At 39.0% G+C, this 23,310-nt stretch overlaps 1 protein-coding gene across 1 annotated transcript in view; it reads left to right on the top strand.

The window, feature by feature from the left end:
- The window catches only part of NLN (neurolysin), a 90,721-nt gene that overhangs the window by 19,785 nt on the left and 47,626 nt on the right, over positions 1–23,310 (top strand). Inside the window, exons 2-3 of the mRNA XM_005604217.4 lie at positions 10,910–11,169; positions 21,550–21,698. Of these exons, the coding sequence (XP_005604274.2) occupies positions 10,910–11,169; positions 21,550–21,698 (409 nt within the window). The remainder of the gene's footprint in view (positions 1–10,909; positions 11,170–21,549; positions 21,699–23,310) is intronic.

The following is a 23,310-nucleotide window of genomic DNA, read 5'->3' as shown; positions in this document are numbered from 1 at the left end:
TATTAAACAAATAAGCTAAAGTATAATTTTTTGGGTAAACTTGTCACTGTTAACATATGCATACACCACAAACTACGTTAGGTTCAGAGTCTACAAATATCACTAAAACCCAGTCTCTGCTCAAAGATTATGAGAGACACAGCCAGGTAAGTAGGTGAGTACCATGCAGTATGATACGTGCTTTGCTCAGTGGACGTTTTGGGTACTGAAGGAGCACAGAAGAAGAGTTCCTCAAACAGCTGGAGGTAGTCAAAGAATGTCTGAGAAGATGAAGTCTGAGCTGAGATCCAAAAGATAAGTAAGAGATGAAAGAGATGTTGCTCAGATGAGGGGAAGGAAAGCTGTTCTAGGCACAGGGAAAAACGCTGCAAAGGCCTGAAGAGAACATAACAATTTGAAGGAGATGTGAAAGTGGTTCGTTATGCCTAGAGCATAGACTTGAGGGCAAAAGGGTGGCACTGAGAAAGCCAGAGAGATAGTTAGGGGCAGATTGGGAAGGGACTGGTATGTTTAGTTAAGTAGCTTGAACTTGATTCTGAACTCAGTGAAGCCAGAACTTGTTCCTGAAACATGCCACTGGAGGGGAGTGGCATGATCAGATTTACATTTTAGGAAGATTACTCTGCAGGCAATCTGGAGAACAGATTAGAAAGTGTCCAGAAAGTCTCCTGGGTTTCTGACCCGAGCAACTGAGTCAATCCTGGTGGTCTTCACTGAGATGAGGAATACAGGAAGAGGACAGGCTGGGTTCTGGGGTGAGGAAGATGGTCAGTTTAATTTTAGACATACTGGATTTAAGGCGACCATTGACATCTAAGTGGAGCTGTCCAACAGGTGTTAGATAGACAGGTCTAAAACTCAGGAGATTTGGGCTAGAGATACAGATTTGGAAGCCTGTAGTTAAGGATAGCATATGTAGCCACACACGTGGACCAGAATACCCCAGGAAAAGTGTGCAAAATGAAAAGAGGAAAAAAGAGGGTATAGGACTGAATCCTAAGGAATCCTAAGGAAGGGAATAAAAAAGAAGCAGATGGTAGAAATTCTAAAGATACAGCCAGAGACATCGAATGGAAAGAGGAATCATTATCACAGATGCTAAGGGAGGGAAAAGTTCCGAAAAAGAGGGAGCTAAAAAAGGAAGGAGTGAGTAACACTGTCAAATATCACAAAAAGTCAAGACAGGTAGGTACTGAAGAATGTCAGGTGGCTTTTTAGTATTGGGGGTCCTGGTGATAGCAGTTTCCATTTTTTATGAAACCAGGGCCCAGATTGAAGTGGGTTGAAGAGTATATGAGTGATGAGGACATGAAGATGGCAGGGCTGGCCGGACCACTCTGAAAAATCTTGGGGTTGCAGGGAAGGGGAGAAATAGAGGGTGGGTTTCTCTGATCAAGGGAGGTTTTGTTTTGTTTTACTTAGTTGAGAAAACTTAAGCACTCAAGCTGTATGTGTGTATAAAGAGGCAGTACAAATGAGACATTTAAGATTCTACTAGGGGCCAGCACAGTGGCGTAGCAGTTAAGTTCGTACCCTCTGCTTCGGCAGCCCGGGGTTCGCCGGTTCCAATCCGGGGCATGGACCTAGCACTGCTTATCAAGCCACACTGTGGCAAGCATCCCACATATAAAGTAGAGGAAGATGGGCCCAGGTGTTATCTCTGGGCCAGTCTTCCTCAGCAAAAAGAGGAGGATTGGTGGCAGATGTTAGCTCAAGGCTAATCTTCCTCAAAACAAAACAAAAAATCTAGTAAAAGAGAGAATATTTCATGGAGTGATGTCCTAGAAAGATTGGTTATGACCCAAGCGGAAAGTGAGAAGTTGGCTGTAGACAAGACAGATAGCTCTTACACTAGTTAGGAGTAAAGAAGAAAAAATGATGTAGATGTCACTATGTTTGTAGGTGAGAAGCTGAAGGAATTTCTTTCTGATGGCATTGATGATGTCGGCAGCAAAGTCAGCTAGTGACAGTGAGAGGAGATATTTTGGGAGGCTGGTCACCGTTTGAAATAACTGGTGTGGGGAATGACACATCATGGATGTGATTTTTGTGAAACCTTACGTTTCAACTCAAATTAGAGACCATGATATAATAGCATTAAACCCATAGCTCTGTTTGGTAATCTGGATGTAAGAATAGAGAAAGTGGCTGGTTAAACTCATCCTGAGCAGAGGTTTATCAGGTGGACGTAGCAGAAGGACTTGGAGCAGGGCCGTTGGTGTTTCAGTGAAGGATGGTTGAATTAAAAGATGAGACTCACTTTTGACATTCGTGCAACCTGGGACAAGTACAAATGGAAGGCCACCCTTGGCCCCCTCCTGTACCACGAAGGGGCCTCACGTGTGCATGGATACCGACACCTCAAAGTCCAAGCTCCAACCATACTCTCCCTACTGATGATCATCCCTCATTCCAAGAGGTGTGCACACCAATGGGCAGCTCACCCTCAGGAGGATGGACTGAGGAAAGAGGCCCGCATAGGCTCTGGGAGCCATTTGAGCGAGGAATTCTGGAGCCTTGGTACTAAAAGCATAGTTGTGGGGTAGGCTGGGGATTGTAGGCTCTGCATGGGCACCTCCTCTTAGCTCTCTTGAGCAGAGAGAAGATGCAGGAGGGCCAAATGGGGCCCTCTGAAGTATAGTAATTGCCCAGGTCTATGTGGAGCTACAGGTGAAGCCTGATAGGGTGAGAAACTAGAGGGATCAAAGCACCGGAAGTCTAAAGGAGATGGAGAAATAAGAATCATAGGAGTAGAGAAGTGGGAGCTGAAAAGATAGAAGGGGTGGCCAGAGAGTGGAATATCAGAATTTATCCTTTCTGAGGAGCATCTCCAAGTCGGGGTAAGAAGAATAAACATGAAGGTTCTTGAACTGAAGTAGGTCAAGAAACTGAAGTTAAGGGAGTGGTCTAGCTCATCCCTTAGAGTTTCCCTAGGGTGATTTTGGAGCTTAAGATGGAAAGGACTGTAGCGCCGTGTCTTTGATAAATACGAAGGAATGGCAAAGAGGTCAGCTCATAACAGCCAGTGATATAGCAGGAAGGCAGCAGCCTCAGAGGATTAGAGTTGTGACACAGGAAGGATTTGAAACTGCGTTGGAGATGGAGGAGAAAGTGCACCCTGTCACCAGGCCCAGGAGCATGAGGAGCTTGAGAGAATGATCAGGCGGGAGGCGATGGGTTCTGAGGGGTCCAGGTTTCAGTTAAGACAGAGTGGAAAAGAGTGCTCTGTGAAGACATTAAGGTTGTAAGGGAGTCTGAGTATCAGGAGAGAGACCAGGAGTATGGGAGGGCTTCACCACTTGGAGATGCTTTACCATCTCGGACAGTGACAAGAATGTAAGACGTGTAAGGAGGCTCAAAGAAGAGAGAAAATCGTCACTTGACAAATGTTTGATACATTGAGGGTCTAGTGCCAGGAACCTGTAGGTAAAATTTTGTAACTTGACCTCTATCTTGGTAAACACAGCTAATAAATAAGATTAACTCTCAATTGTAAAAATAAAGGATATGTGAAATTTAAACAGTCTTAGAGAAAACCACTTTTACATTCTAATCATGTTGCCAGTACCTTTGGCCCTGCCCCTTGTAGAAAGAACTAAAAGTCTTTTGTACTACACTGATGCTCTTAAAAATGGTGCCTACTCATACATATTTCTGAGTGTCGTTAGGACTGACTGAGTATTTTTAACTCTGCCTGGGACATAGGAACTACTCAGTAAGTGAGTTCTTCCTTCCTCAATTTCTCTGTTCTTTCTTCCCTCCAAAGAAGACACCATGGGAACTACTTTGCAAGTGGAAAAGAGAAAGGATACCCCTAAGAGGGTACAGGCCTGCATCTCATTCCTGAAGTGAGATCGTCTGGGGCAGCGCTGTCGCTTAGAACTTTCTACAGTGATGAAAATATTTTCTGGCTGGCTGTCCAGTATGGTAGCCACTTGCTACAGTGGCTGTTGAGCATTTGAAATATGCCTAGCACAACTGAAGAACTGAATTTCTAATTTTGTTTACATTAATTTAAATTTAAAGAACCAAATCTGGCTGCCGTATTAGGTAGTGGAGATGTAGATAATGTGCTGTTTGGCTGAAGGTTCAAGGTAGAAGTGGGCTAAGTGCCTAAAGGAATGGGTAAGCCTTGGGGAGGTGCATCGCTGGGCTCTGGCACTGGTAAAATCCTAAATGAAGGAGCCCTGTATGCTCTGATGAAAGGAGCCTGGGCTTGAGCTATGGCCTGGTAAGTTGACAGGAGAGAGATGACTTAGTCAAATTGATGACTGAAAAAGACAACTTTGTGAACAGTAGGAATTAAGATTAGAAGGGAATGGTTCTGATGAAATAGCCAGACAAGGAATAAAAAAAAGTACAGGATTTCCAGTCTAGGAGAATAGATGAAATGCAGCCCTCAATAGCATCTTCTGTAAAGAAACATTAGTTCCAAAGTAAATACTAGGAATATTTGCCAAGTGTTTTGAAGAATTGGGGCAAATTTCAGGAAATGCGATGCAAACCATGTATTACAACACAGTACACAAGAGTGAAACACTGGGAACATGGATAAAAAGTAAATTGTGGGGAAATGGAAGTTGTGACCTTTTAGATAATGGAGTTTCACTCTAGTCCTGGCTATAATAAAACACATTCCCCTTTATGGATGTTTGTTTGTGATGGTGAAGGAAGATGGTATTGCAGTGATGTTTTGGCCACATCAATACCATCGCATTTCGAGTATATATGAGCATCTGTGTGCTCAGCAGTGTGCAGTGTGCTGGGGTGGGGGTTGTGACAAAAGAAATGTACAATGGTTATTGTGTTGGAAAATCCTAGTTTAATTTAGAATACAACACAAACCAATTGAACAGGTGAATGACAGTAATGTAAATGTCTAAAGTGAATGGCACAGATAAAAGGGGATAGAAGCTCAGATCTGGATGAACTGGAATGGTCAAAGAAGCCTTGATATGAGGAAGTAGAGGCCTTTAAACTATGCTTCAAAAGAAATGAATCCAGTAAGTCAGAACATTTCTGAAAGTACGTTCCATAAAATGTTTTGCAAAAGTTTTAAAACAATAGTTAACTCAGAATAACTGTGGCACGCTCATTTGTCCCAGTGAAATTCTGCAGCCTGGTGATCTCTATCAAAAACCGTGCCACTTGCTTTCTTTGCGTAAGTATCTCATTTGTTTGTTCAACACAAGACACTACTGCTCAAACAACAAATGTCCCTTCCTGTCAATTCCAGTATAGTATTTTGTGTTATTTCTTGGTTAGAAATTTCAAAGTTGTGTGTTGAAAGTGCTTTAAAAGAGCTTGGCAGTTTGTAGGAAAAAAACCCTGGTGTTGAATTAGACAGAAGGATTCTCAGATTTAATCTAGATTTTCATTTTTAAATAATTGCATGTAATGACTCCTGTAGAGAAAGACAGGATCACACTGTGTTGCCTGCTTTCAACCTTGTAGCTCTCAGTTGCAAAAAGTCAAGAAAAAGATCCTCACCAGATTCTCAAGGGTGTAGCACGGTTGCTAAGATGACTGCAGGGGCCCTGGTTTTCCCACCAGGTGCCGTTCTCCAGGGCTGCACTGGCACACAGGGGAAGAAGAGATCAATGTACCAGCATCCGAAACATTGAACGAGCTTCGAATTGTAACGGAGGGGAAGAAGAGGGATGCTCAGCAAAATGACAATGGAAGAGGAAAGGCAGAGACAATGTAGACAGAAAAATTCTCAGTAGGTCAGATATTTTAGTCAGAAGTATAAGAGAGTCCTTCTGTCTCCATTCCCTTTTTTTGGTAATGAGAATTATAAATCCTGAAAGACATTAAGACAAAAATCCCAGATGGTGAGAAAAGAAGATATAAGATAACAAATTTATTGTGCTCTTTTGACCCATGAAATTATGATTTTCAGCTTCTATTCCTTTTTTCTTTGCCCCGTCCACATTCAGGGGATAATATTGCATTAACGAAGGGGTAGCTCTTGTTAGTTGCAGCAAAACTATACAAAGGTGATTATGGGTATATCTGTTCAGCATAGGTAGAGATGCTGACATCTTGATCAGTTAAACAACTGTCTTAAAATCAGATATGCTGGGCCAGCCTGGTGGCACAGCAGTTAAGTGCGCACGTTCCGCTTCAGCAGCCCAGGGTTTGCCGGTTCGGATCCTGGGTGTGGACCTAGCACCTCTTGTCAAGCCATGCTGTGGCAGGTGTGCCAAATATAAAGTAGAGGAAGATGGGCACGGATGTTAGCTCAGGGCCAGTCTTCCTCAGCAAAAAGAGAAGGATTGGCAGCAGATGTTAGCTCAGGGCTAATCTTCCTCAAAAAAAAAAAAAAAAAATCAGATATGCTGTGACCAAACACAATCTTTTGATAAATGTTAGGAAATAAATGAAAACCAGTGAAATGTTTGAAGTAATTTTCTTTTAAAGCTGTTTAACAATAATGAAAATTTGTCCATAATAAATGGTTTGTACTGAGAGGAGTGGTGGAAAGAGCAGGGTGTTGAAGCACAGAAGTCCTCTGTTTTAGTCATCAATCTTCTAGTTGCTGTTTGTTCCCTCGGTAATCCCACGCCAGCCTCTTCACCTGTGCTGGCGCTTCCGTGGAAGGAAGTACATGTTTATTCTTCTTACCCCCAGTTAATCATGGTCATGGCTGACTCCTTCTCTGATGCCTCAGTTCTGTGTATCCATGAAGGATTGCGGGAATAATTATTTTGGAAATTTTCAGCCAACTCTTCACCCTGAACTTCATGTCCCTATTATTTGAGGCCACCCCCCAGTGTGTCAGACCCTCTAGTCCACCATTTCTTTTACTCTCACCCTCATACTTTTTTTCCGTGCTCATTCCTTTATCAGTTTTCCTTCCTTCATCAGTTAGGATCCTGTGTAAGGCAAATAATATAAAACCGCATTCATACCGGCTTAAACAACAGACTCACATAACTGGAAAGTCTGGCTCTAGGGCAGCCTTCAGAATTAGTTGATCTAGGGGCTCAGTGATGTCGGTAAATATTTGGTTTCCTTCCTTTATTCTTCCATTCACAGTGTTTATTTCATCATAAGTCGGGTTCCACTCTTTCTCATGAGATGGATGCCAGCTTCAGTCAAGGACTCAAGCTTGCTCAATCACATTCAGTAGAAATGAAACCTCTTTGTTTCACAGGGCTTCTGAGGGTCAGGGCAGCCACTTCCAAGGATCCTGGACTGTGTGGGGGATGCATGGGTACTGGGAAGAAAATATGTGTATAATTAGGTAGGGGGAAAGAGGTGAATGGCTGGACAACCAGCAGATATTTAGCTATCTCCTATACTCTTAGACTTCTCCCTTATTATTTCTGGAACCCTGCTCCCATAGTAAACAAACTCCTCCACTTGTGTATATTCTCTGGATCTTCTCTTCTCTTAACTTTTACTGTAATCCACTCAACCCTGAGGAAAATACTTTCCCTACATCCCTCTTTCCTCCACATCTCATACTACAAAGTCAGGAGGAGACATCCACATCTTCTTTGTTCTCTGGCTCCCACCTTGTCCCCTGTTATGCTCCCAGACCAACACTTCTTCACCATTGTATAAAAACACCTTCGAGGCTCAGAATCTGGGTTTACCACTCTATACCCTGTTCATGATGTCCTCTGCCAACCACCTGGTTGGTCCTCTCCATTCTTTGAAGACTTGGGTTCCTGGTTCAGTCCTCCTTTCTCCTCCCAGGCCCAACCATCAAGCTGCTGACTCCAGTGTTCACATAGACAATTTATCCAATACTAGGTTGTTGGTTCTTTGTACTCTTCAAGTCCTTTATATCCACCATCCACTTCCAGGAAAATATCCTGGGTCTTGTCAGACTGCTTAACCTTTAAATTCTTAAATTCAAACATCTCACTTTTTGCTATAATGCAACCACATCCATTTTACCTGTTTTATTGATTTTACTGAGACTGTAGTCTCTCTTCCTATCTAAAATCAATTGCTTTGCCCACGCTTTATATGCCATTTCTTCCTACCTTTGTTAGGACCTTGTTCTATATGTCATTTAATAATTAATTGAAAAAATATATTTCAAGTAGAATCATAAAAAATGATAAATTGCTTAAATGATATATTCAAACAAAATAAAAATGCATATTTACTTCCAAATATTTTTTGTTAAGTGTGAATTGCTTGATTGGCATTCCCCTCTGTCCTACATAAACTACACCTGAAATACATCATTTTTTATTTCTAATTTCTGTTTCTTTAAAAAGAACAAGAACATACATAAAGACATTCATAAATCTTCTGACTTCAGAAGCCTTCTGAATCTTCACCAGTCTTTTCTCAGGCTTCTCTAACAGCAGTTTTATTGATTGGCTTTTTTAGTAACTGTCTTTTTAAAAGTATTGCCAAAACAGTTTACCTAAACAAGAAATCATTCTTTTTGCATACATTTAATCAGTTAAATATTTAAGTCATATGAAAACAAGTATAATAGGCTTAAACAGGTTTTGAAACAAATAGACTTGACCCTTGATGGATATGAGAAATGTGAAAGTATGTTAGAAAATAGTCTGCCAGCCTTGAGCGTAACCATCAACCAGTGTGTTTCACATAAGGGACATCAGTTATTGTGGAGAACGGTTCGGGGGATCAGTAATCAGGTCTCTCTTTAAAATGCGTCCCTTCTGTGCCTCAGCCCCTTCCAGCTGCACTGCGTTAGCCCTCCTTGTTTTCACAGCCAGTTCTGCAGAGAAGTGCATGGGTGCTCTCTCTCCAGTTCTTTACTCTTCTGGTAACCCTCAGTGATGGTAATCTAACTTGCACCCCCAGCACCGCACTGATGCTGCTCTTGCCAGAGGCATTGGTGACGTTGCTGTTGTAAAATTCATCACAGACTCTTCTGTCTTTCTTGAGATTCGTACAACATTTGGTACTGTTATTCACTCCCTCCCTTTTTCGATGCTTATGTTTGACATCTTCCTAGACCCATCCTGGCTCGGTTCTCCTTGTACTTCAAAGATTAAGCTAGAATCAGGGCCCAGTTGTTCTTCTGTTCTCACTCTGCAAACTCCCTTGTGCCAGTTCAACCACCCCTATAACTCCAATTACCATCTAATATTAATGAATTCCACTTACATGCACCACAGCCAGTTCAAACTTGGCATCTCCAAAATTGAGTTTCTCTTTTTCCACCCAAAGAGCCTCCTCCTTGTTCTAAGTTCCCTGTTTTACTGATGGCACCACCATCCATCCATCCATCCAATTTCAAGACAGAAACTCTCTCACCCTCACGGCCCCCATCCATTCAGTACCAAGTCATTGATTCTATTTTCTGAATATCTTTTAAATCACTCCAATTCCCCCTATTTCATAGTCGGTGTTCCATAATATTATGCCCCAATTGCAGTAATAGCTTCCCTCTAGAATGATCTCTCTTTTCCAAACTTTTCAGCTCACTATAATTTGAGTGATTTCTCTAAATGCATATCTTATCTCATCTCTCACCTGATTAAAACCCTTCAATGGCTCTCTCTTATGCTTTCAAAATAAGGTTCAGCTCTTTAACAATTCCCGAGGCTCTTCATTCTCTAGTCCCCTCTTATCTTTCCAGACTTCTCTCTCCTTACATCCTTTGGCCTTTGGATAATGTCTGCCTGTTGTCCAGATCTTGGCTTGCTCATTGCTCCTTCTAGAAAATCTTCCTAGAAAAGCTCCTTCTGTGGTCTTTCAGAATTCCCTCTGCTTCCCCCATCATAGCACTCATCTCAGTAGAATGTAATTGCCTGTTTATCGATTTGTCTTCTTCACTATATTATAATAGCAGGGTCCCAATCAATTTACCTTTTTACCCTCAGTGCCTAGCACAATGACTAGGCACAGTACATGCTAGTAAATATTTGTTGAGCAGATAACCCTAAACAAGTCACTTAGCCTCTCTGAACCTCAATTGCATCATTGTTAAAGGAGAATAATGCCCTGCCTACCTCACAAGGTTGTTTCGGGGTGTTGTAAGATAATAGGAATGAAGTTTAGCATTGTGGTTAAGAGTGTGGGTTCTGGATCTCTACTATCTGGTTTTTTATCCTAATTCCCACCATGTAACCAGCTGTGTGACCTTGGGCAAGTTACTTAATTTCTCTATGTTTTAGTTTCCTCTTTGATAAAATGAGAATAACCACAGTATCTCCCTCATAAAGTTGTTGTGAGGACTGAGTTATTAAATGGAAATCATTTAGTATAGTGCCTAAACACAATAAATGTTTGTTATTAATTATAATATTGTATTTTTAAGATCTAAAATTATACATAAATATATATTATACACACACACATATGGCATCAATTATTAGTTTGGGTATTTTAAGGGTGTGAAGAATTAGTATCACTATTCTTAATTTCTTTTTTCTTTTATCTCTTAAAATAATGCCATAGCAATACCAGAGTTTATTTTCCAAGTCTTAAATTAAAATTGCCATAGTTGATTTACATGAAATTTTGGTTAAAAAAATTTCTAATTGTGTTCGGCATAAAAAGAGAATTTTGAAAATGTTTCCTTGCTGAATCCCAAAATATTTTTGGGTCTATATTCATAGTAGGTGGACCTTAGCACAGGAAAAACGTTTAAATAAGAAAGATTACTGGCTTAATTTATAAAGGACAATTACTATGTTTTTGAGACCTAACTGTATTTTTCTGTATTATTTAATTACATAAACAATTCAGTGTTTGAAAAATATAAATTCCATTAACTATATAACCATTCAGGAAAGTACAAGAGCATTTAGTTTTGTGCAGATGTGTTCACCTGAAAGAAATTTGCTCAATTTTATTAAACGTTTATTTTAAGTTTAAAATTTAATTAGAGAATACACATTTGCATGTTGACTTTGGACCAACAGAAATACCTAATTTTTGTTCTTTTTCTGATTCTTTGTAGAGTTGGTGGTTCCAGGATTTTATTCAGGATGACTTTAGGAAGAGAAGTGATGTCTTCTCTTCAGGCGATGTCTTCCCATACAGCAGTGGGCAGAAATGTTTTAAGATGGGATCTTTCACCAGAGCAGATTAAAGCAAGAACTGAGGAGCTCATTGTGCAGACCAAACAAGTGTACGATGCTATTGGAATGCTTGACATTGAGGAAGTAACTCATGAGAACTGTTTGCAGGCACTGGCAGATGTGGAAGTGAAGTATATAGGTAAGTGAGATGCAAAAGCATATCAGTATTTCACTTTGTGGGCATCATAAACTGTTTTACGCTTTCTGTCTTGGCAGTCGTTTTCCAATTTTACAAGACATTGATTTTTACGTAATGATTTGTAATTGCTCAGAAGATTAATGATTCATAATTTCTTAGAATGAAATTACCTAAGATTAAAATTGTTTATTATGTTGGCGAAGGTGCAATGAAATGTACACTCTTAACTGCAGCTGCTTTCTGGAGAGCGCTTTGACAATATGTATCAAAACTCTTAAGCAGTTCATACCCTAGCCCAGCAATTCCACCTCTAGGCATTTAGTCTAAGGAAATAATTAGATACAGGAAAAATCATGCATAAATTTACATATAAGCAGATACTTTATCCTAGTAAAAGCTTGGAAACAGCCCATAAGTGTCAACCAATAGAATGGCTAAATAAATTATGATACATTGACCCTCTGTAACACTATGTAGCCATTAAAATCATGTTTAGGAGCAGTCTTTAGTAACATAGTAAAAAAGGACAGAGAAAGAAACCCAGAAGAGAATACATAGATTTTAATAATGGCTAACGTCTTGAGTGTTGAGTTTACAATTGATTTTTTTCTATTGAGGTCATAATAGTTTGTAACATTGTGAAATTTCAGTTGTACATTATTATTTGTCCATCACCATATAAGTATACCTCTTCACCCCTGGTGCCCACCCCCAACCCTGTTCCCCCGGTAACCACTAAACTGTTGTCTTTGTACATGTATTTCTTTATCCTCCACATATGAGTGAAATCATATGGTGTTTGGGGTCGGCCTGGTGGCACAGTGGTTAAGTTTGCATGTTCCGCTTCTCGGCAGCCCAGGGTTCTCCAGTTCTGATCCCGGGTGCAGACATGGCACTGCTTGGCAAAAGCCATGCTGTGGTAGGCATCCCATGTATAAAGTAGAGGAAGATGGGCACAGATGTTAGCTCAGGGCCAGTCTTCCTCAGCAAAAAGAAAAAGATTGGCAGTAGTTAGATCAGGGCTAATCTTCCTCAAAAAAAAAAAAAAAAGAAATCATATGGTGTTTGTCTTTCTCTGTCTGGATTATTTCACTTAACGTAATGCCCTCAAGATCCATCCATGTTATTGTGAATGGGACAATTTTGTCTTTTTTATGGCTGAATAGTATTCCATTGTGTGTGTATGTGTGTGTGAGTGTGTGTGTGTGTATATTCCATATCTTCTTTATCCATTCATAAGTTGATGACACTTGGGTTGCTTCCACATCTTGGCTAGTGTGAATAATGCTTCAATGAACATAGGGGTGCATAAGTCTCTTTGTATTGTTCATTTCAAGTTGTCTGGATATATACCCAGTAGTGGGATAACAGGGTTGTATGGTATTTCTATTTTTAATTTTTTGAGAAATCTCCATACTGTTTTCCATAGTGGCTCCACCAGTTTGCATTCCCACCAGCAGTGTATCACGGTTCCCTTTTCTCTACAACCTCTCCAACATTTGTTATTTTTTGTTTTGATGATTATAGCCATTCTAATAAGTGTAAGGTGATACCTAAGTGTAGTTTTGATTTGCATTTCCCTAATGATTAGTGATGTTGAAAATCTTTGCATGTGCCTATTGGCCATCTGTATATCTTCTTTGGAAAAATGTCTGTTCATATCCACTGCCCATTTTTTGATCAGGTTGTTTGTTTTTTTGTTATTGAGTTCTTTGAGTTCTTTATATATTATGGACATTAACCCCATGTCAGACATATGATTCGCAAATATTTTCTCCCAATTGGTGAGCTGTCATTTCATTTTGATCCTGGTTTCCTTTGCCGTGCAGAAGCTCTTTCGTCTGATGAAGTCTCACTTGTTTGTTTTTTCTTTTGTTTCCCTTGTCCAAGTAAACATGGTATTCAAAAAGATCCTTCTAAGACCAGTATGAAAGAGTGTACTGACTATATTTTCTTCTAGAAGTTTTATGGTTTCAGGTCTTACCTCCAAGTCTTTGATCCATTTTGAGTTTATTTTTGTGTATGGCAAAAGGTAATGGTCTACTTTCATTCTTTTGCATGTGGTTGTCCAGTTTTCCCAACACCATTTATTGAGGAGAGTTTCCTTTCTCCATTGTATGGTCTTAGCTTCCTTGTTAAAGATTAGCTGTCTGTAGATGTGTAGTTTTATTTCTGGGCTATCAGTTCTGTTCCATTGATCTGTGTGTCTGTTTTTGTACCAGTACCATGCTGTTTTGATTACTATAGCTTTGCAGTATATTTTGAACTCAGGGATTGTGATGCCTCCAGTTTTGTTCTTTCTTCTCAGGATTGCTTTAGCAATTTGGGCTGTTTTGTTGTTCCATATAAATTTTTGGATTTTTTTGTTCTATTTCTGAGAAGAATGTCATTGAGATTCTGATTGGTGTTGCATTGAATCTGAATTTAGGGTAGTGTGGACATGTTAACTATGTTTATTCTTCCAATCAATGTGTATAGGATATCTTTCTATTTCTTTATGTCATCATCAATTTGTTTCAGTAATGTCCTATAGTATTTGTTGTATAGTTCTTTCACCTCCTTGGTTAAATTTATTCCTAGATATTTTATTTTTGTTGTGATTGTAAATGGGATTGTATTCTTCTCTTTCTGTTAGTTCGTTATTAGAGTATAGAAATGCAACTGATTTTTGTAAGTTGACTTCATACCCTGCAAATTTGCTGTAGTTATTGATTATTTCTAATAGCTTTCCGATGGATTCTTTAGGATTTTCTGTATGTAAAATCATGTCGTCTGCAAACAGTGAGAATTTCACTTCTTCATTGCCCATTTGGATTCCTTTTATTTCTTTTTCTTGCCTCACTGCTGTGGCCAAAACGTCCAGTACTATGTTGAATAAGAGTAGTGAGTGTGGGCACCCTTGTCTTGGTCCTGTTCTCAGGAGGATGTCTTTCAGTTTGTCCCCATTGAGTATGATGTTGGCTGTGGTTTGTCATATAAGGCCTTTATTATGTTGAGATACTTTCCTTCTACACCCGTTTTATTGAGGGTTTTTATCATTAATGGATGTTGGATCTTGTCAAATGCTTTCTCAATTTCTATGGGATGATCATGTGGTTTTTATTCCTCATTTTGTTACTGTGGTGTACCACATTGATTGATTTGCAGATGTTGAACCATCCCTGTGTCCCTGGTATAAATCCCGCTTGATCACGGTGTATGATCTGTTTAATTTAATGTATTGCTGTATTCGGTTTGCCAATATTTTGTTGAAGATTTTTGCATCTATATTTATCAGCAATATTGGCCTGTTATTTTCCTTCTTTGTGTTGTCCTTGTCTAGCTTGCTTGTCTGGCATCAGGGTGATGTTGGCCTCATAAAATGTATTAGGAAGTGTTCTGTCTTCTTCAGCATTTTGGAATAGTTTGAGAAGGATAGATCTTAAATTTTCTTTGAATGTCTGGTAGAATTCTCCAGAGAAGCCATCTGGTCCTGGGATTTAATTTTTAGGAGGTTTTTGAGTACTGTTTCAATCTCTTTACTTGTGATTGGTCTGTTCAGATTCTCTATTTCTTCTTGATTCAGTTTTGAGAGGTAATAAGAGTCTAAGAATTTATCCATTTCTTCGAGATTCTCCAATTTGTTGGCATGTAGTTTTTCAAAGTATTCTCTTAAATCTTTTGTATTTCTGTGGTATCCATTGTAATTTCTCCTCTTTCATTTCTAATTTTATTTATTTGAGCCTTCTTTCTTTTTTTCTCACTGATTCTGGCTAAGGGTTTGGCAATTTTGTTTATCTTCTCACAGAACCAGCTCTTTGTTTCATTGATACTTTCTGCTGTCTTTTTTGGTTTCAATTTTATTTATTTCTGCTCTAACTTTTATTATTTTCCTCCTTCTGCTGACTTAGGACTTTGTTTGTTCCTCTTTTTCTAATTCTGTTGTGTATAGTTTGAGATAGTTTATTTGAGATTTTTCTTGTTTGTTAAGGTGGGCCTGTACTGCGATGACTTTCCCTCTTAGGACCGCTTTTGCTGCATCCCATATGAGTTAGTAGGGTGTGTTTTCATTTTCACTTGTCTCCAGATATGTTTTCATTTCTCCTTTAATTTCTTCAGTGATCCATTGGTTGTTCAGTAGTATGCTGTTTAGTGTCCACATCTTTGTGTCTTTCCAAGCTTTTTTCTTGTAGTTGATGTCTAGTTTCATACCTTTTTGGTTGGAAAAGATTCTTGATATGATTTCAAGAATTTATTTAGGCTTGCCCGGTTTCCTAACATATGGTCTAGCCTTGAGAATGTTCCATGCATACTTGAGAAGAATGTTTATCCTGCTGCTTTTGAATGAAGTGTTCTATATATATGTCTATAAACTCCATCTGGTCTAATTTTTCATTTAATTCCACCATTGCCTTGTTGACTTTCTCTCTGGATGATCTATCCATTGGTGTAAGTGGGGTGTTAAGGTCCCCTACTATTATTGTGGTGTTGTTATTATCTCCTTTTAGGTATGTTAATAGTTGCTTTATGTACTTTGGTGCTCCTGTGTTGGGTGCATAAATATTATAAGTGTTATGTCTCCTTGGTGGAGTGTCCCTTTTATCATTATATACTGCCCCTCCCTGTCTCTCTTTATGTGTTTTACCTTGCAGTCTATTTTGTCTCATACAAGTATGTCAACACCTGCTTTCTTTTGTTTGCCATTAGCTTGGAGTATCATCTTCCATCCCTTTACTCTGAGCCTGTGTTTGTCTTTGGAGCTGAGAAGGGTTTCCTTGAGGCAGCATATTGTAGGATCTTGTTTTTTTTTGTTTTTTTTGTTTTTTTTAAAGATTTTATTTTTTCCTTTTTCTCCCCAAAGCCCCCCCAGTACATAGTTGTATATTCTTCGTTGTGGGTCCTTCTAGTTGTGGTATGTGGGACGCTGCCTCAGCGTGGTTTGATGAGCAGTGCCATGTCCGCGCCCAGGATTCGAACCAACGAAACACTGGGCCGCCTGCAGTGGAGCGCGTGAACTTAACCACTCGGCCACGGGGCCAGCCCCTAGGATCTTGTTTTTTAATCCATCCTGCCACTCTGTGTCTTTTGATTGGAGAATTCAATCCATTTACATTATTGATATGTGAGGGCTTAATGCTGCCATTTTGTCTCTCATTTTCCAGTTCTTCTGTATTTCCTTTGTTTCTCATCTCATGTATGTTGGACTACCAGTTCAGTTAGGTCATTTTCTATGATGAATTTCTTAGTTTTCTTCTTATTTATCATTTGTGTCTTTGTTCCAATTATTTGTTTAGTGGTTACCATGAGGTTTGTATAAAAAATCTTGTAGATGGGGCTGGCCCCGTGGCCGAGTGGTTAAGTTCGCGTGCTCCGCTGCAGGCGGCCCAGTGTTTCGTTGGTTCGAATCCCGGGCGCGGACATGGCACTGCTCATCAGACCACGCTGAGGCAGCGTCCCACATGCCACAACTAGAAGAACCCACAACGAAGAATACACAACTATGTACCGGGGGGGCTTTGGGGAGAAAAAGGAAAAAATAAAATCTTTAAAAAAAAAAAAAAAATCTTGTAGATGAGATAGTCCATTTGCTGATAGCCTCTAATTTCTTAGACTAAGCCAATTCTATCCCTTTCCTCATCCCCTTCTAACTTGTTATCATCACATATTATTCCATCTTATGTTGTGAGTTTGTGGTTAAAATGATGAGATTATGTTTATTTTTGGCATTTTCCTTTCCTTAACCTTTAATGTTATAATTGTTTGCTAACCTGTTCTGATAGAGAGCTGCCATTTTCTGACTTGCCTACCTATTCATCTCCTTGCTCAGGGCTTTATAACTCCCTTTTTTTCCAGGTATCAGGGCCTTCTTTAGGAGTTCTTGTCAGAGGCATCTTATGGTGATGAACTCCCTTAGCTTTTGTTTATCTGGGAAAGTTTTTATTTCTCCATCATATCTGAAGGATATTTTTGCTGGATGGAGTATTCTTGGCTGAAACTTGTCTTTCAGAATTTTGAATATATCATTCCACTTTCTCCTGGCCTGTAAGGTTTCTGCTGGGAAATCTGCTGAAAGCCTGATACAGGTTCCTTTATAGGTTATTTTCTTCTGCCTTGCTGCCCTTAATATTTTTTCTTTGTCATTGACTTTTGCAAGGTTAACTACTATATGCCTTGGAGAAGGTCTTTTTACATTGATATGGTTAGGAGATATATTGACTTATTTCACTTGTATTTCCAGCTCCTTTCCCAGGTTTGGGAAATTCTCCACTATTATTTCTTTGACCAAGCTTTCTGCTCCATTGTCCTTCTCTTCTCCCTCTTGAATACCTATAATCGTTATGTTGCATTTCCTAATTGAGTCGGGTATTTCTTGGAGAATTTCTTCATTTCTTTTTAGTCTTAGTTCTCTCTCCTCCTCCATCTGAAGCATTTCTATATTTCTGTCCTCAAGACTGATGATTTGTTCCTCCATAATATCAGCTCTGTTGTTTAGGGAGTCCAGATTTTTCTTTATTTCATCCATTGTGTTTTTTGTCTCCAACATTTCTGATTGGTCCTTCTTTATGGTTTCAGTCTCTTTTGTGAAGAAGTTCCTGATTTCATGGAACTGTCTATCTGTATTTTCTTGTAACTCTTTGAGTTTTTTTACGATAGCTATTTTGAATTCTCTGACATTTGGATTATAAATTTCTGTGCCTTCAGGATTGATTTCTGGGTACTTTTCATTTTCCTTCTGGTCTGGAGATTTAATATATTTTTTCATGCTGCTTGACAGCATGGATTTGTGCCTCCACATAGTGGTAGTATCTGGTTGCAGCCTCCACCTGCTGTCACTGAGTTGGGGTCAGGAGCTGTGTATCCTGAGCCCACTGCAATGTGCGGCTCACTTATTCCAGCTGCGGGCTACTTTCCTATCAGTGCAGTGCTCTGGCCGACCAGCTGAACTGGAGCACGAGGCTGGGGAAAGGGTGCTTTCTTTTGCCTGCATGATCCCAGGGGAGTTCTCACTCAGCCCTCACTATCTGCTCTCCTGGGGTGCTTGCCTGATGAAGACGCCCCCATGATGGCTTGGTTATCTCTGTGTGGGGCATTCCCACAGGCTGTGAGGGAACTCGGAGAGCGATCATGTTCCTGCAGAGGGCTGCTCCGCTTCGCTTTCCTCTCAGAACTGTGCACAGTCCTGGGGCCACTGCTGTTCAAGAAGGAGGGAAGATTCCCCTTACCTCCTTCCACTTCCTCCAGGGATTCCAGCCCCTCCACCTTCACACGTATGGCTGTGTGGGTCTCTCAGACTTCTTTTGTGTGGTGTGAATGTCCTCTTTTGGCATATGAATGTCTTTTTTGTTGTATCTTACAGGGGAGAGCTCACTCTGCCGTGATGCTGACATCACTCTCCTACAGTTGATTTTTAATTTACCTTTTATGTTTTCCTCTATTTTCCATATTTCCTACACTTAAAATATACATATTTTATAATATATAATTTATATTTTTAATATTAATATATAAAATATATAAATATATATTTTATAATATATAATAAATATATATATATTTTGTTGAGGAAGATTGGCACTGAGCTAAGATCTCTTGCCAATCTTCCTCTTTTTGCTAGAGGAAGATTGTCGCTGAGCTAACATCTGTGCCAGTCTTCCTCTAGTTTGTATGTGGGACACTGCCCACATGCTCGTCATGGAGTGATGAGTGGTATAGATCCTTGCCCAGGATCCAAACCCATGAACCATAGGCCACCAAAGCAGAGTTTATGAACTTAACCACTACGCCACTGGGCTGGTCCTGTAAAATATATTATTTATGTAATGTAAGTGTTAGACCCTTTGAGTTATAAGGAATGAAGATTCACACCAGTCACCACTAAGGATTGAACATATTTTGGAGGATGATGATGGCTAAACAACCTTGGCTGTGTATCTAGGCTTCATAAGAACATAGGCTATCTGTAGACTGGATATCATATGTATGCTGGATTTGCAAGGTTGTCCAGAATCCTGCACCACCCTAGTGACCTAGTCATCTCTTTACCTTTACCAGCCCCTTGATACCAGGAGTTCCATACCCTATCTCCCATCATATTAGGGACTTGGCTACTTTCTCTTACCTCTCCATTTCTGTTTGCCTCTTACTACCAACTGCTTCACTCTCATTAATGGCCACTAAATCTTGCTATGAGCCTTGAGTTTAAACTCTTGAATAAAAAAGATCTGATTGGTCTTGTTAGAGTCAGAGGGATGGAGCTGGTCCCCATTCAGCAGAGCTTTCTCAGCAGGCAATTTCCTGTGTATCTCCCCCCTGCATATGGTTTGTCCTTGGTTCAGATACTCACTTCTTCAGTAACTTAGAGCCAAGATGGTGTACCAGCCTAGTAACCTATGTGTTTAACAAATGTAAAAATCAGTGGTGAAGAAAACAAATAAAATCATAAGAAAAAGAATTATCTTAAATTCTGTTTTTTCCTCGATATTATATCTTTTAAGTAGACTTTTAGTTTTGTGATATTTGTTCTTGTTGTCCCATAAATTTGTCTTTTTGGGTTAATCATAAAAATTTTTGAGTTTGGGACTAGATTTTTAAGGACTAACTTTCTGTTATTTGTGTATGTTCTCAGAGTTCATTCTGCCTCTTGCAATAGCTGTTAAAACCCCATTTGTCTAGTGTCAGATACTGGGCATCAGTGTTATTTATAGTTTGGCAATGAGAGCTTAAGTCTGGTTTCAGGTCTTTGTGGCAAAGTAAGGAAGGAAATGGTTTTCAGTTTCTTTGTTTAAGAATATGTTTTCAGTTTTAGGCTCCTGCATTTTATTCTGCTCATTTAAGTTCTTGAGCAACTTTGATTCCTTCTTAATGTCTTTTCGAGCTAATTTAAAAAACTAAACAGAAATTGTGGCTATATAGTTAACTCTATCACTTAACAAGTGCTGTATGTATTAAATTTTAAATCTTCTGTTACATTTTTTCTTTAATCAAAGAACATCAAATTATATATTAAATCAAATCCTAAAGAATAATTATCTAATTTGATTTCTTAAAACACATATTATGAATTTATTCAGATATTTGTGGCCATTTTTTTTTCTAAGCAAGCTTTGCCCTGAGCTAACATCTGTGCCAGTCTTCTCTATTTTGTACGTTTGTTGCCGCCACAGCATAGCTGCCAATAAGTATTGTAGGTCTGCGTCTGGGAACTGAACCCAGGCCACTGAAGCAGAGCGTGCTGAACTTAACCAATAGGCCACGGGGCTGGCCCCACAATTTTTTTTTACAGCTTTATTTGTAACTGTTTTAAGAAGAGTGATGTCAGCAAGATAGCTTGTTTAAGTGGACAATTTCTTGGTATGTAAAGGATGGCTCTACTGTTTATACATGTGTATACACAAATATCACATGTGTAAATTTTACCTGTTTACAATACCTTCAAAGTAGTAAAGATAATAAAATAAAAATATATTCACTGTCACAGCATAACCATAACCATCGCTATAAACCATACTTATTTTTTTCTATAGTATGGATTATTTCACTGACATCAGATTTTTGCCTAATTAAAGTCAAAATACAAATGGAAAACCCAAGAACCAACTTGACTGTGTGAAGATTAGAGCAGACTACATTACCACCATCATTTAACAGGAATAGCCCCGATACTCAGCTGCTTGCTGGATGTGTCCACTGAGATTTCTGGGAATCTTCTGAAATTGTATGGAAGTTCTTATGTTTGTCTGCAGGTTTGCATTTGGGGGAAGGTCCATAACTTTGATTGCATTCTCTAAGGCGTCTATAGTAAAAGTTAAGACCTTTTCTATTCTAAACAAACCCCATGCCACTAAATTGGTCTACTTGTTTCTTAAATATGCTCTCCCTCTGCCAGTCCCCACACTGGCAATCTCTACTTATTCAGTTCCCTACTGAGCTCTTCCTCTTACCCCACGATCCTCTAAGGTCCACTCTTCTCCATGAGGCATTACGTAGTGCTCCAGACCTTGGGATTGCTGCCTTTGAGCTACTATCCCATTCATTTGATGACAAAACTGCTCTGTCCTGTTTTGTTCGTTATCTTTTCATGTACTAGTCCCTACCCCCGACTTCCCAGACTATACAAATGCCTCAGTATAAGAACTATATCTTTATCTTTCTACATTCCTAGTTAATAAATTACACCCTGAGCATACTTTGATAAATGCTCAGAGTGCAACCTTATTGCTCCTAATAACACCACAGGAGCAACCAAATTCTGCATTAGATGCTGTTTCTTGAGAGCCTCAGGAACTTTTACAGAAAGTATAAAATGGAAAACTTATATTGGGATAGTCGTTTGTCTAGGTAGGAGGCATTTTTCTTAATACTGATTGGATGAGTCCTTATAGTTTTTTCCTCTGTCAACAGTAGAGCGAACCATGCTCGACTTTCCCCAGCACGTCTCCTCTGACAAAGAAGTACGGGCAGCAAGTACAGAAGCAGACAAGAGACTTTCTCGTTTTGATATTGAGATGAGCATGAGAGAAGATATATTTCTGAGAATTGTTCACTTACAGGTAAATGATGTTATAAATCCATTTAAAAGGAAAAAAATCTACAATAAAAAAGTGAAAACCTTTGACCAATGAGAAAAAGTATTTGAATGTTCCTAGTTGTTGTTTCTAATTATTATAATAATGGGCATAGCTTAGTGTTATATAATGTTATATTATACTGCTTAGGTTTATGTTGAGTTTCGAATTACATTCACTTAAAATTAAAGACCAAGTGTAAAAGAGTGTACGTCTAATAAATCTAAGGCTTTTTAACCATCATGAACTTAATGGTTACGTGTGAAAACCTCTTTGAATTTTCAAAATGTTTCAAGATTTATATTAGATCAGATCGACTAGAAGCAAATGAAATTGAGTTGTTTATCTATAAATATCGTGTGGTTTTGGCCATGATGTTGATGACATACTCTTGATGCTGCACAGTGGTGTCATTTCTGTCTGTCATCCTTACATTTTTTAGGACTCATGGAAATTATGGATAATGAATGTTCTAGGCAGGTCTGCCTTGAGTGGTTTTGACCTTTTCATCACTGATGTCAATGTGCTTCTTAGCATTTTCATCATGTCTTTGCTTTCAATTTTTGTTTTCATGACGTTCAGCAATTTATTTGGAAAACAACCAATGTTTTACAATCCTAGGCATTTTTGTTTAATTTTGCATGTTTCTTTATGCAAAATCTCAATTTTTTTTTTTAAAGCTTGGCACCAGAGCTAACATCTGTCGCCAATCTTCTTTTTATTCCTTTTTTTTCTTCTCCCCAGAGCCCCCCAGTGTATAGTTGTATATTCTAGTTGTGAGTGCCTCTGGTTGTGCTATGTGGATGCCACCTCAGCATGGACTGATGAGCAGTGCCATGTCCATGCCCAGATCCGAACCAGCGAAACCCTGGGCCACTGAAGCAGATTGTGCAAACTTAACCACTCGGCCACGGGGCCAGCCCCCCAAAATTTTTGTTCCTTTTAGCAAATTATGATGAGTTGAAAAAAAAAAAGCAGTTTTATTTCAAATGTTTTATTTGTAGCTCACTATAGAATATGTAATCAAGACTTTATTTAGATATGTAAGAAATATTTACTGTCTGTTCTCTCAGACAAGAGTTTTTCACCCTGTAATTTGTATTCATCACTGTGGTTCACAATAGTTAATCTTTGGCACTTTAAAAATAATATAAATTAAAATTACTTTATGATTATTCTTTATTAGTTAACTTGTTCTCTTTTCTCCTTTTGGGCCCAGTTATTATTCTGTGTGATTCAAATCATGGCCCAAATGGTCTCCTATTTTTATTGCATCCCAAAATAATCTGATTTCCTTTCTAGCTGTATATTATATATGTATTTTAGAACTTCCCCCCAGAATTTCTAATTTCCTTTGATTAATTCTGTTTTCATCCTGACTTCTAAGTTCTCATTTGGGATTTTCTAGCCTCAAAAAGATATTGCAGTCTTAACGTTATTAATCATGTCTAACGTTTTTGTTACTATTCCACCTTCTCTGATTCTTATGAATATTTTCAAGATGTGAGGGATTTGTCACGTTAGATTTCTTTGTTATGCTTTTAAATTTTGTTTGTATCGGGGACTGATCCTGCTAAATCTGGGAACACGTGGCCCC

This window comes from Equus caballus, chromosome 21 (genome assembly GCF_041296265.1).
Source record: "Equus caballus isolate H_3958 breed thoroughbred chromosome 21, TB-T2T, whole genome shotgun sequence".
Classification (NCBI taxonomy): Eukaryota; Metazoa; Chordata; class Mammalia; order Perissodactyla; family Equidae; genus Equus; species Equus caballus.
The sequence above is the reverse complement of the archived record's forward strand: the minus strand, read 5'-3'. Positions and strand labels throughout refer to the sequence as shown.